This window comes from Balaenoptera acutorostrata, chromosome 4 (assembly GCF_949987535.1).
Source record: "Balaenoptera acutorostrata chromosome 4, mBalAcu1.1, whole genome shotgun sequence".
NCBI classification, from domain to species: Eukaryota; Metazoa; Chordata; class Mammalia; order Artiodactyla; family Balaenopteridae; genus Balaenoptera; species Balaenoptera acutorostrata.
The window spans coordinates 66537642-66551304 of NC_080067.1; the positions used below are offsets into that span (position 1 = coordinate 66537642).

The 13663-nt window shown below is 41.0% G+C and overlaps 2 protein-coding genes across 3 annotated transcripts in view; one reads left to right on the top strand and one right to left on the bottom strand.

Moving 5' to 3' along the window:
* The window catches only part of DCUN1D1 (defective in cullin neddylation 1 domain containing 1), a 32359-nt gene extending 18981 nt beyond the window's left edge, over positions 1–13378 (bottom strand). The window contains exons 1-2 of one of the 2 annotated variants that reach the window (XM_057545425.1): positions 13124–13378; positions 460–676 (exon numbers count right to left, since the gene is read on the bottom strand). In XM_057545425.1, the coding sequence (XP_057401408.1) occupies positions 460–676; positions 13124–13126 (220 nt within the window). In that variant the 5' untranslated portion in view covers positions 13127–13378. Of the gene's footprint in view, positions 1–459; positions 677–12180; positions 12398–13123 lie in introns of those variants that run through there. The other variant, XM_007195360.3, reaches the window with a different exon arrangement.
* On the top strand, positions 4733–4960 carry LOC103018834 (adropin-like). Its single transcript, XM_007195359.2, has one exon. The coding sequence runs from the start codon at positions 4733–4735 to the stop codon at positions 4958–4960; it is 228 nt and encodes a 75-aa protein (XP_007195421.1).
* Positions 13379–13663: the final 285 nt, after the last annotated feature.

The window sequence follows — 13663 nt, forward strand, 5'->3', positions numbered from 1 at the left end:
GACACCAGGCTATTAAATATTGGTTCCCTCAGGAGAATAAATAAGCAAAAGATGGAGAAACTCTTAACTTTTTCTTTATTCAATCTATTCTGTATTAACTTTTTAAGTGTATATTACTTTATAATTATTTAAAGGTTATTAAAATTATTAGGCAGCTGAGTTTTATAAGAAAAGGAAGGAAAAAACCTTGTCCCCCAGCCCCCATTCTCAAATTGGATCACAAAGGAGGAAAGCGGGGGGGCGGGGGGGGCGGATAAAGGGGGAGGAAATAAAGACATTAAGAAGAAATTTTAGTGAAAAGAGGAAAATTTTTTTTCAGATTTCTTAAAGTAATTCTAAGATCTAAAGAGCTCTGTATCCACCCAATTAATGGTCTCTGTATCATTTGATTTCTCACAAGAAGCATGTAAATTTGCAAAACCTCATTCAAAATATTTAAAGTCACAAGCAAACACTCACCTTTGTATCTATTGTATAGTTGTTCTAACTTCTTCCTGTCCAATGATCCTTTTACACTCTCTCGTATATAAAGTTCAGGATTTTGGAAAAAATTGTCTGTTGCAACATCTAACTTCCAGTCATTTTGAGACAGACAACTTACTGCTGTTTTTTCACTAGATTGTGTGAAGATCATAAACTGACGAACTTTATCCTTCTGCGATGATTTCAACTTGTTCTATTGAAACCAGAAAATAAACTGAAACTCTGTGTAACGTCACAAAAGACTAAGTATTTCTATACTGCTGACTAAATCACTATTAGCAGTACTTTCTCCTCATAAAATATTAAAACGTTTAGCTCAAGACTTATTTTCAATCTATTAATCAGAAAGACAAATTTTTAAAAAATCTAAAACATAAAATTCGTATCATTTTGGGAAAGAAACTAGGACAGAGGCAAGAGAAGTTCACCTACCCTGCGTTTCTCCTAAAATTGGGTCCCGTGAGCATGTACAAAGGCTCTCGAAGGGAAGGAGAGCTACTCTCAAAACCTTAACCAAGCAACAAAGCTCTAAGGGATGCTTAAGGAGCGGTGAGGAAGACCACCACTAATGTCACTAATGGTGACATTATTTAGCCAGTCAGAACAGTCAAGTGACCCTGAGGAACAATGAGATTAACAGGTATTTGTTGCAGTCCTAAAACCCATTATAAAGAATATGGGGTGCAATTCTCCCCAACCTCACCCCCACCCTACCCCCTTGTTTTCTTGCTATTTTTACCAATGTGAGAAAGCAATAGAATGTAAGAACTCTGCATTTCTCCTCGCATGTCCAGGAACCAAGATAATTATCCATAGAATTTCCTCATATTTTCAGTCAAATCAGAAGCAGTGAAATATGAACAAGTACCCCGCATCCTTCCAACCAAGGTAATTTTTAACAGAATTCTCTCTTTTTTACCCTGAAAGAATCACCTCTTTCCCTTAGCCTGAACCTAGCAGATGTTCTCTCTAACCAGCCTCCCTACTGTAATAACCTTCTCTCACTGGCCTTGTGTCGACACATATTCATTTCTCATCTGACCTAAGCCCTAAGCAAAATGAAGCAAGGCAATTAGGCCCTCCACTCTCTCCCAGTATCAAGGGCCATGTTCTTTTTCTCCTCTCACCCAAGCTGGTCTCCTGTGCAACTTCAGCCTCCCCAGTATTACTCTTCCCTCTCATAAGTCCTAATACCATCTCTCAGCAAAATACTTGGGTTCTTCCTGAGCTATTATTGCAAATGAAGGGGAAAAAAGCATGTGAGAAGGGCACACATTAATAGATACAGTGTTCTGTGGTTTAAGCAACACATCTGAAAACCCCAGCATTTTTGATCTGGCCCAAACTGACAGATCACAAACCTCAACCACCTGATTGTACAGATGAGAGAACAGACCCCAAAGGTTAAGGAATTTGTTAAAAAAATCATCCAGGTTATTATTAGTAGAAATGGGACAAGAACAGAAAGCTCTCATGAATCTGGGTCTTAGTAATCTTTCCATAAATCACACTGCTTGCTGTACATATTTATAAACCTTTTTAGGTTTTCAGGAAAAAGGCTACCAAAGATATAAATATTTCTACCTACCACAGAGTAAAAATAAGACTATGCAAAATCAAATATGAAAACCAACCCTATCTTTTATACCCTGGAGTCTAATCTGTCAGCCATACTCTTCTCTCTCTGCAAATATGTTATTGCTTAGGATTACAGATTAAAATCTCAATCTCTGTTCTCCATTAAAATTGAGAAACTATAAATTCACTAACCTCCCGTTATTTCACAAATAACTCTACCACTTCTGGATTTCACAAATAACTCTACCACTTCCCGATAACTCATATCTTATTATGGGACACATCTCTCAAATGTCTAGGAGTCTTCCCTCTTGAAAAGTATCTCCTCAAGAAGTTATTCAATTGCAACAAACCCACAGTGAAATCAAATGCCAAGGAAGAGACCTGTCTTATTTTAATATACTGTTTAACTGAAAGGAAACCACTTTGATTTCAACTTTTTTTACTGAGAGCTATTTTTAAAATTAGTATACCTTTCTAAGAGATATAGTATACATAAGAGATACAGTATCTAAGAGATATAGTATACTGACATATGTTTTAATCCTTTGAAGAACAGGGAAGTACCTAAGGGTCACTATGATCATCACTGACCACTGTATAATGCTGTACAAAGTATTGGAGATTAACCTAGAAGTATAACAACTACAGGCCACAACCTGGAAATTACTTTATAATTAAACCTGACGTAACTTCTCTGTATAACCTTTTTCCATTCTCCTAAAAGTTAAAGGCAGCAAAACAATCAGGATTATTGGGGGTTTTATCATACAGTATTAAATCCAGTGTTCTCCCCTGAAGCTTGAATCAGTTTTGTTGAAGAGAGGGAGGAAAAACACAGCTTAAGTCACTTCTGCAAGCCTAAAAGGGCTGTTCACTCTACTAATGACTTCCTGTTGGAAAGCAAGATATTAGAAAATTGGGGGGACCAAGTTAAAAAACAGTCTTATCCATAAAAACTAACAACAAAATAATGTAAGTGAATTCTTTAACTCCATTTTGTATCTTATTTGAAATAAAAGTATATGTGATCAATAATGTCTATGTATACGCAAATAGAAACTATTTTAACTGGTTTAAATTTCCAGTACATGGGGCAATATCAATATATTTTAAGAAAAAGGGTTGCAGCTACCCATTTCCAACACCACAGAGGCTAATGAGTGATACCTCGCAGAGAACTGATAGTATGAGTTCCTGCTAGGCCAAGCAGTAATAAGCAATTCCATTTCTGCAAAGTCTGATAAGTACCCTCCCCTTTCTTGTACTTAAAATGTACTGTGACCATTTCTCTGTCAGCTCTCTGTGCCTAGAATAAATCTTAACACTTGCTCTCCTACTACGGAGGATGTACTCAATTCTGTAGTCCCAAAGGCTGTCCTAGAGGAAAGCTGGAGTGGGCTACACAGACCTGCCCTTTTCACAAGCCTATTTAGGAGAGCTACAACACCCCCAACCCCTTTTCCCAGGCCACAAGAGGGCACCAGGCAAGGTGTTCTGATTTTCTGAGTACAGCTCAAAGGTTTAAATTTCTATCAACTTAAGGAAGAGAAAAAGGATATCTAGCCAGCAAAGAATTATTTTATAGGGGACGAGAGGGTGAATAGAAAGCTGACGTGGAAGAAATAACAGATGGGTTGTCTTTGTTTCTACTACAAAGCCAGTGGGTATCTTCCCAAGAGCAAAAACATATGACAACTACAATGATTCAGCACTCAAATGTAGTACATACTATTTAAGACTTATTTAAAAGGAACAAACTAGAGTGGTCATTAAATAAGATTAGGCAATACAATCTTCAGGACTCAAATGTGAAAACTATCTGGAGATTATCAAATTTTCAAGGAAATTCAATATTGGTTAAGTATGTAAAATGTATAAAATACAGAATATACCCTGATTATTTATAATTCTAGCAAAAAGGGGGGGAAGGAGAAAGGAAGAAGGGAGGAAAGAGGGGGAGGGAGATAAAGAAATGCTGTCTCTTGTAATAGAAAGCTAATAACTGCATCAAAGATTACCAAAGTTAGAAATACTATTATTACTATAATCTAAACAGTAAAAAGTACCTACTTACTCATCTTTCCAAAATAAAAGAAAATCTGGTTATCAATATACATTGTTTAATACTTAAATCTAGCATGTTTGCAATTTTTTTCCACTCAAGAAATTTAAGAATTACATGTAAAGTATCAGTTTATCTGGGGAAAAAAAAATCAAATACTTTGGATGTAGCCAAGTATCATATAATCAAGTGTATGACCACTGAACTTACAAAGTCTATTGTGATAGAAGAATAGGGATACAGAAAAACTCTATAATAAAAAAATAATGCTGCACCCCAGGGAGCAGCCAGCTGACAACGGGGAGGGCTGGGGGAGGGGACGTCACCCCTGCCCGCCTCCCACTGCCCTGCCCCCCACCCGCAGGCTCCCGAGCAGCAGTCGGCGCCCAGCATCCCGATGCCCAGGACCCTGCCACGGGCACACACCGGGCTCAACTCAGGCTCGGAACTGCATGTGAACATCTTCACTGCCCGGCAATCACTGAGTGTGCGGACAGGACAGCCTCCTTGGAAGGCCGGCTATACCAGAGTCCCGCCTCAGCATGGGCCTTGCCATCGAGGCAGCTTCTCAGTCCGTGCTTGTCTGAGGGTGCTGCCCATCATGGCATGGGGGCAGCCATCTCCCAGGGGGCCCTCACTGCCATCATCTGCAACGGCCTCCTAGGCTTCTTGCTGCTGCTCTGGGTCATTCTCTGCTGGGCCTGCCACTCCCGCTCTGCCAACATCGACTCCCTCTCCAAATCCAGTCCCAACTCCAGCCCTGGCCCCTGTCCCGAGAAGGCGCCCCTGGCCCAGAAGCTCAGCCGTGAAGGCAGCTACCTGCTGCAGCCCTGAAGGCCCCAGGCCTAGCCCGGAGTCTGGGACTTAAGTCCACCCTACTTGGAACCTGGAATCGGGATCCCAGGGTCCAGCCAGACTGGGGTCCAGAACTCAGAGTCCAGCCTGTCTGGATCTGGACCCAGCAGCCCAGAGTCTGGTCGGCCTGGCTCCAAGAGGGGCTCTGCTGGCCCTCGGTAGACAGGCCTGGGGTCGGGGTTCATGAGTTGGTGCTAGGGCCAGGGCCATCTGGACTCTGCTCCATCCCAGCGGTCGGGACTGGGTCCACCGGCCCCCTAGGCCAAGCGCCTCTAGGCTCTCGAGGTTGGGGAAGCAATCCATGGCAATAATGGGAGGGTGTCGAGGCTGGGCCCCTCCTCTGGTCCTCCTACTCTTTGCTGGATAATAAATGGAACTACGGCTTTAAAAAAAAAAAAAAAAGCTCATAAAGTTATAAAATTCCTCTTATAAGTATTTCCATCAAGAAAAACAACAAACATGGAAAATTATTTTCTAGTTAACTAAGTTCTAATAATTTTAAAATAAAAATAATTTTAACAGGTAACATTTTTAAAAGCAAGAAATTAAGATTCATTATTTCTATTATTCTGAATAGAATCTCACCCTTAAGTTTCAATCTCTCACCCTTAAGTGTCAAATTCAGTCTAAACTCCAGAAAAAAAGACCTTTATATTTTTAAAGGAATTAATTTCCTAACTCAATTCTAGTTATCTCAGGATTTGATGAATCTAGCTCACAAAAGACAATGTTTAAAAAATCAAACACTGTAATGATCACCCATAATTTTCATTAAAAGCTCTGTATGTTGTTCTCATGTGTTTACCATATGATTAACAGTTTAACTTCATCTGAAATTTAGAAGAGCTGGTTTAAGTCCAGAAAATCATACTTTCCACATATGATACATAGTGTTCAGCAGATATAGCCAAATGTTACCAATATCCCAAACCACTCATCTATAAAAGGCCTTCTCACAGATTATAGGTCTTAAGTCAAAAGTACAAGAAAAATCAATTCAACTAACCAGACTACCTACTCCTAGAGAAGACTTTCACCTAGGGGTAAAGTTCTACCAGCAAGCCAGGCTAAGAATCTAGGTAAGAGTAGCTAGAAATTCTCTTCCCTTCCACCTGCAGCAGAGAGGTGAAGAGTGCAGACTCTCATATTAAACTGGCAGGATTTTAATTCCACCTGTGCCTCCTAATTGCTGTGTGACTTCGGGAAAATTACTTAATCTCTGTGTGCTTCAATTTCTTCAGTTGTAAATCGGGTGAGAAGGTTATCTGAACTAATTCAAGTTAAACTCTTAGAACTGTAACTAGCACATAGTAAGGACTCCTTACAAGTCCACAAAGAATATACTCCAGAGAAAAAAGTAATTCTCTGTAAATAAGAAGAAAGAATAACCACCACCATAATCAGAACACTGGCAGCTAATGTTTATTTGAGCTCCTACTGTGTGCCAACTCTGTGCTAGGTATTTAATTATTAACAATTCTGCAAGGTGGTTATCACTGATTCTGTTTTACCAATGAGGAGACCAAGCCTCAGAGCTCGTTTTATCTAAACAGACTTATCCAAAAAGTAGCAGAGCCAGAAATGAAACCCTGGTGCCTGGCTTCAAGGCATGCAGTTTTCCATTTCTTCTACATTGTTGTCAAGTAAGAGAAGAAACAAAAAAGGCAAAAATGCAACCACTGAGAAATTATTGTGTGCACTGGGGAGAGAGGGGAATTGTGAACAGTATTTCTTCACCTATTTTTATGGAAAAGTTAAATAAGTAATCAACTGACCTTTTCCCTTTCAAATGTAAACAATTTGCATTCTGACTAAAAATTGCACATTAAGCATTCCTTTACTAACTAAAAGACTAATTTAAGGATAGAACTTCCTTTCAGGGTTTTTTGGGAAGGGGGAGGGGAGAAGAGGTGGATTGGTTATTTTTAAGACAAGTAATTCATCAGGAAGAAAAAATGTGTTTATAGTCCTGTCATAGTCTATTTTTAAAAAGATGGCCAAAATCTATAGCTTTAACTATACAGAGGTGGAAAATTAGGGGCACTGAAAGTCAGGGTTTCCTTTTCCAATGAGAAGGCTTGAAACCCAGAGGGGGGGAAAAAAAACATGTACAGGTTATAGCCAGATAATATAAGCAAATGTATACAATTTCAAATATTAAGCAAAACAAAAACAAAAACCCAAACCCTCAGTATTCATGTAAATTATAATCTGCAGTTTAGAATAGTTACTCCTGGTAGGCCTGTGGGTCTTATCATTCATCCCTAAACTTCCTGCGCTTTGAATGACAGTTACAATGAACTCTTCTTTGAGAGGAGCTGCATTACTTCTAAGTCAAAAGTGGAATAATAGGGCTTCCCTGGTGGCGCAGTGGTTGAGAGTCTGCCTGCTAGTGCAGGGGACACGGGTTCGAGCCCTGGTCTGGGAAGATCCCACATGCCACGGAGCAGCTGGGCCCGTGAGCCACAATTGCTGAGCCTGCGCGTCTGGAGCCTGTGCCCCGCGACGGGAGGGGCCGCGATAGAGAAAGGCCCGCGCACCGCGATGAAGAGCGGTCCCCGCACCGCGATGAAGAGTGGCCCCCGCTTGCCGCAACTGGAGAAAGCCCTCGCACGAACCGAAGGCCCAACACAGCCAAAAATAAATAAATAAATAAATAAATAAATAAATAAGAAAATCCTTAAAAAAAAAAAAAAAAAAAAGTGGAATAATATACTATACTGTGTAATCATTGCACCCAATTATGTTTTATATTGATATAATGGCAATTCACCTGAAAAAATATTTCAGAAGTATATCTGTAAGATTCAAACTGGTTTTGTACGCTTTTAAATAATTTTCCTCAAAGTTTTTAAAAAAATATTCCATTAATGAAAATTTAAAGGATTTTCTCCTCCCCATCCTCAGAATTATTTTTCAAAAGATGACTACCACTGTAAATGGAATAAATGTTTTGATTCTGGTTTACAGAAGACTGTTTTGACTATTAAAAAGTTATTTTTGCTAATTCCTGATTATCTTTGATAATGGGATAGAAATAACCTCCTTAAAATACTTGTGTTAGCCATCGTCTTTCAACTGATTCTCCCAAACTTACTGCTTGAACATTTAACAAGTAGTCAAGGTAGCTCATTTAAATTGCTCCTCCTCTCCATAAACATCTTTTCTAAAGAAATCTTGAATTAACACAAAGATTACTGAGGTGAAAACAAAACAACAACAAAAAAGAATTAAATGAGATTTTTAAAGTTCCACAGTTAAAGAACTTATAACAACCACTAGCATTCTACAGTCATGGATACTTGTTTCATAAAGAGAATAAATGATCCTCAAAAAATGAAATTTCCTAATTCTAAGATTTGGTATCTACTCAAGTCCTGAATCTAGAAATAGTAAAATCCTATGAATAATAAGTGCTTTAAATGTTTACTGAAACAAAAATATCCTAATATAACAAAGGAATGGGCCACGTACTTCAACTTAATCTCTATTGCTGAACACTATTCAGTGTTGAGGGATTCGAAAGTATAATGCAATAAGAATTCTTCAGCAAAGAACTGTTGAAAAGTAAATCTCTCTTAAAATTTTACAATGCAAATAAGCAGCCTAATCACTCTAAATGATTAGGTACTAATCATATAAAATGGATTCAACAAAGTGATGAAAGACATTTCAGTGGCATTTTCCCCTTCTGCTTTTGCTTTTTCTTAGGTGGGGGGTATACACCTAAAGTGACTAGGTAAACTAGATAGTCAGCAGGTTATTCAAGAGCTTGTTTGTGTCCACAAAGCAACTGAATCCTATTTGGAACTATCTCTCTTCATCAAATGTCATGGCTAATACTATCACAACTTGAACAACAACACACTCAAATTTAAAAGGGGCTTTCTCACAGATTTTCATTATGCTTGACCCAACCTACGAAGCCAAAATCAAAAGAGCCACTTGACTCAAATGAGCTCAGCTCTTTTAAAACTTAAAAAACAAAACAAAAAAACCACAAGTTAATTTTACTTTCAACTTTTTTTTTTACCATATGTACCAAAAGAGTTCTAATTTTTCAATTACTTAAATGTTTACATCAGATCATCTGATTTGATATGGAAACAACTAGGTCACTATTCAATATAAGGAAGAAACCAGAGTGAAACCAATCAAAAATTCTACACCTATACGGAAGGGGTGCTTGCTGGGTTTTTCTAAAAAAAAAAAAAAAGAGGAGGAGTAAATAAACTGTGGAACCAGAGACCAGGCTTCTAATCCCTGCTCTGTCATATACTAGCTCTTTACCTTGGCCATCTCTTCAGAAACACTAAACCTCCTTTTTCAGGTATGTTAAAAGAAGGTAGCAATACCTATCTCACAAACTGGAGTGGAGATAAAATAAGAGTTGTGAATTGTCTGACTAGCAGACATATGTTCTCAGTAAAGATTAAGGTCCTTCTTCCTTCCCAAAGGCCCAGTTTTTTGCATACAGTCATTAAACAACATGCAAACGACAAGAACATACTCAAAAGCAATCTACAAAAGAGAGCATGCTGTGTTGTTTTTATTAACGAGCATGGCTAGGTAAACTTGATGTTCAACTAGTTTTTATTGAATATTGGACAGTCACCTTAATCAGAATTCAAAACTCTGCACACAGAAACTGCATAAGTTGTCTTTAAAAACTGCTTTGAAGATAATTATGTATACTATAATTTTACTAGGACACTGAGAGAGTAGAAACAAGGTCTATCATACTACTCAGAATCCTTCACTGGCTTCCCATTTCTCTTGGAGTAAAAACACAATATCCTTACAATAGTCACCCATGCCCGTCTCCACTCCTTACTACTCAGACCTCATCTGCTCCAACGCCCAACATGCCCCTCTCCCCCGGCCACATTACCCCAGCCACACTGGACTCAGTGCTCCTCAAACTGTCTCTGACCACATTTGTGCATGGCTTACTCCTTCATCTCCTAGTCAGCTCAAAACCCACTTCATCAGTGGTGCAAACACCATTTTGCAACCCCAAATCCACTGTGCCCCAACACTCCCAATTCTCCTCCCTAACACTGCCTTTCTCCCATAGCCCTTAACACCTTCTAACATAGTAAGGAAGAAAAATATATGCTATGTTTATTATTTGTCTCTCCCTACTAAAACGTAACCCTCACCAGGGCAGGGATTTTTATTTTTTCAGTTGGGGGGGGGGGAATATATATATATATATATATATATATATATATATATATATATATATATATATAATACATGTGTGTATATCCATATACTCAGTGCCTAGAACAGTGCCTGGCACATGGTAGGCATTTAAGAAATAATTATTAAAATTAAGGCCCTCCCTTAATTTACTTATGTATATGCAAAACAACGTGAAACGAGTTCTACAGAGACAACCTTCAACAGGCCTACATTAATCTGGACTTACAAACTCTGATATTTGTTGAAAATATAATCTTAAGTTTCAAAGTCCACACATTTAAAAAAATAAAAAAACATTAAAAACACAGTAAATTAACACCATTAATCATTAATTTGAATTTTGTTATTTAACATTTTCATTAATAACACTTGGGTTTCCCTCTGTTTAAATGAGTAAATTAATTTCAAATCCAATTTTCAACCATTTCTTTAGATTTCATGTGAGTTAAAAGATTACATGTAGCACAAATACTGGGGGAAATAGTAAAACCAGGAAAAGTTAGTTTCAGTTCTGCAACTAACAATTTTGCAAACTTGAACCTCAAAACCTCCTTGATCTTCAATTTCTTCTTCTGTAAAAGGGAAGAGGAGTAAATGAGATGATCTCTGAAGCCATTTCAGGTCTAAAAATTCTACGATGCTGTGAGTCTATAAAAATCTAGTAGGTTACACAGTCTACAAACTTCTCACACATCTAAAAAATAATTAAAATCAAAATTTTTAGCTGAATATAACTCTGGAATCATCAAATCCTGTCCTCTTACAAATAAGAAAACAAGCCAGAAATCAAACACTTTTTAAAAAGATTTTCAGGGGTAACAGAATATTGTCTAGTTTTGGAGCTATTTTTGGCCTTTCTATGTGGGTGTCAGGTAGGTTAAATGAACAATTTTTTTTTTCTTACACAACATATTCAGATATCCTGTCATTTAAATTTGCCCCAGAATTGACAATATAACATGTGCTCTAGAAATGGGCTGCATTACACACACCGAAAAACATTAGCCCCAAAATTCTATCAAGAAATAATTATAAGTAAAATCAATTTACAATGAAAAACTTAACTAGAAAATTCTTATGGCCTAACTTCTATTAGGGCCCATGGTGATTTAGTTTCCAAACTAACAAGAGCATACCAAGACAATTCTAGTGACATGATCTGAGTTCAGCCACAAAAAATGTTTTAAATTAGTGATATCTTGTCATTAGTAGTGTAATTAAATAGTTATGGCTAAGTTCCAAAACTAGCTAATTTAATAGTAGTAAAAGGATAGAAGCTTACAAGTTCCAATACAAGCTGAACTCTCATATGAACCACATGACTCCTGAATTCGTAACAAGTAATGAGCATTATCAACACTTTGGATTCCAGAGGATGGTGCTGATTGGAGACTATTATGAGCAGAACACATTTCAGTGCTCTCACAGAGTGTTTACCGGGGAATTACATTTCATTACTTCAAGCATACTCTTACAAGCCAAGAGTCTGGAAACTTCAGGAGTAATGTCTATGACCGTCAAAATGCTTAAGAAATTGGAAACTGTTTAGCCGCCCTGGTGGATCTTTAAACATTGTAACATCAGTCTAAACATTCACCTGTACTTTATGGCAAAGTTTTCTTACAAATACAAATGGTAAACTTTCATGGAACTTACCACAGAACCTAAGTTCTTGAGTATATGGCAAACTAAACCACATATCCATACGCGCGACACCAAAATTCTGCCAAGTTGGAGGCTGAGACTAGGTAAGTGTCATTCAGCAGAAATAAGACCAGCTAAAAACAAGACACCAGGGCATTCCCTTAACAGACACACACATACACCCTCCTCAAAGAGGCCTTTATGTTCCCCATGAGCAAAAGGACAAGAACATCATTTTTACTGTCTATTCATACAGTAACCTGCATGGAATTCAACTCATGCTCAGATTATAATACTAAACATAGCTTCTGAAAAACAGAAAGTCCAAGAATCAGGTACATAATTACCAAAATGTAAACAGATAACTTGAATACCACGTCTTCGAGCTTGTAAGGCATTTTCCAAACAAAAAAGGGAGAGGGGACTAACTTGACAAACTGTTTTTTAAACATCACGAATGGTTTTTAACTGACACAATAAAGCAATTACTCCTCCCACCTCAAGGAAATAAAATATGTGCCCAAAAGGTAGCAAGTCTGTTTCTCCTAATTTTATGAAATGAGAACAGGTTGCACTTCCGTACTCCCCCCTCCCCCCACGTCCCCCAAGCTCAGCGGTCTCCCATGTTCTCAGTAGAGAGGTAAATATAACCTCCACCAACTGGCCAGTGAAACTCCCATTTTCCAGGACTACGGGGCGCATCGAGAGGTGATGGAGAAAGGAACAGGGCTGTTACCCCGCCCCAAGCAAAACTGCCTGGAGACTTGAGGGGTGTTGGAGCCGGAGCAGAGGAGGGAGGGGAGAGCCGGGAAAGTCTTTCCTTCTCCCCGGCGGAGCGGAGGGGGAAGCCCCGGCTCCGGGCGGGGGGAGGCTCCTCACCCGGAACCCCGGACCCCGGTCCCCGGCCAGACACAATGGAGCCGGCGTGGGGGCCGGGCAGAGACAGGGCCGTTGCCCCATCCCCTCCCCCCGCCCCAACGCCTCCCCTAGCCGCGCCGGGCCCAGCAAGGGGCACCCGGGGCCGCTACCCGCGCCCCAAACTACCCGGGGCTCCCGACTAGGCCCGGCTCCGCTCCGCCTCCTCGGCTCTCGCGTAGCAGCGGCGCCCGGGCGGGAAGGGGCGAAGGAGGAAGGGAGAGGCGGGGAGGAGAGCCCCGCCGGGGAGCTGGACGGAGGCCGCGGGCCGAAGCTCGGGGCGGCAGGGTCGCCGCGGGGCGGAGGGCGGCCGGGGCGGGGGTGCGCGGCTGCGCCGGCCCCCAGCCGGCGGGGCGGGCGGCCGCAGTGCCTCACCATGTTGGTGTCCTCCAGGCCTCTCCCCTCCTCCTCCGGCTCCGCAGCGAATGGACGGCGGCGGCGGCGGCGGCTCCTCTCACGGGCTCGCCGGGCTCCCGCTCATGCGCAGTGCGGGGCGGCCCCAGCGCGGCCCGAAGAGGCAGCCCCGGGCCTCCGGGAGGCGGAGGGACTGGGGCGGGCGGCGGGCGCCCCGCGCGGGGCTTCCCCTGGGCGCGAGGGTCCCCCCGGGCGGGGGGCGGGGGCGCGGGGGGGGGGCAGGGGGCGACGCACGCGCTGCGCGCGCCGACATCCTCCCGCCGCGCCCGGCGGGTGGGGGCTCCGGGGGACACCACCTCCGCTTCCTACGCGCTTCTTCCGCCGTCCGCTGGCCAGGGCCGTGTCTACACTGTCTCGAGGAGGGGAAGAGCTGTGGCCGATAACTTATGCAGCTGGGGGCGACTGGAAGGGCTAGGACTGAGGCGCTAGATCCGTCCCAAACCACCCCTCCCCATAAATATCCAGAAAAAAAAAAAAAGGGAGAAAACAGTAAAAACACCT

Excerpts from the sequence above, each read along its gene's own strand:
- LOC103018834 (XM_007195359.2), top strand. The coding sequence starts at position 4,733 with ATGGGGGCAGCCATCTCCCAGGGGGCCCTCACTGCCATCATCTGCAAC.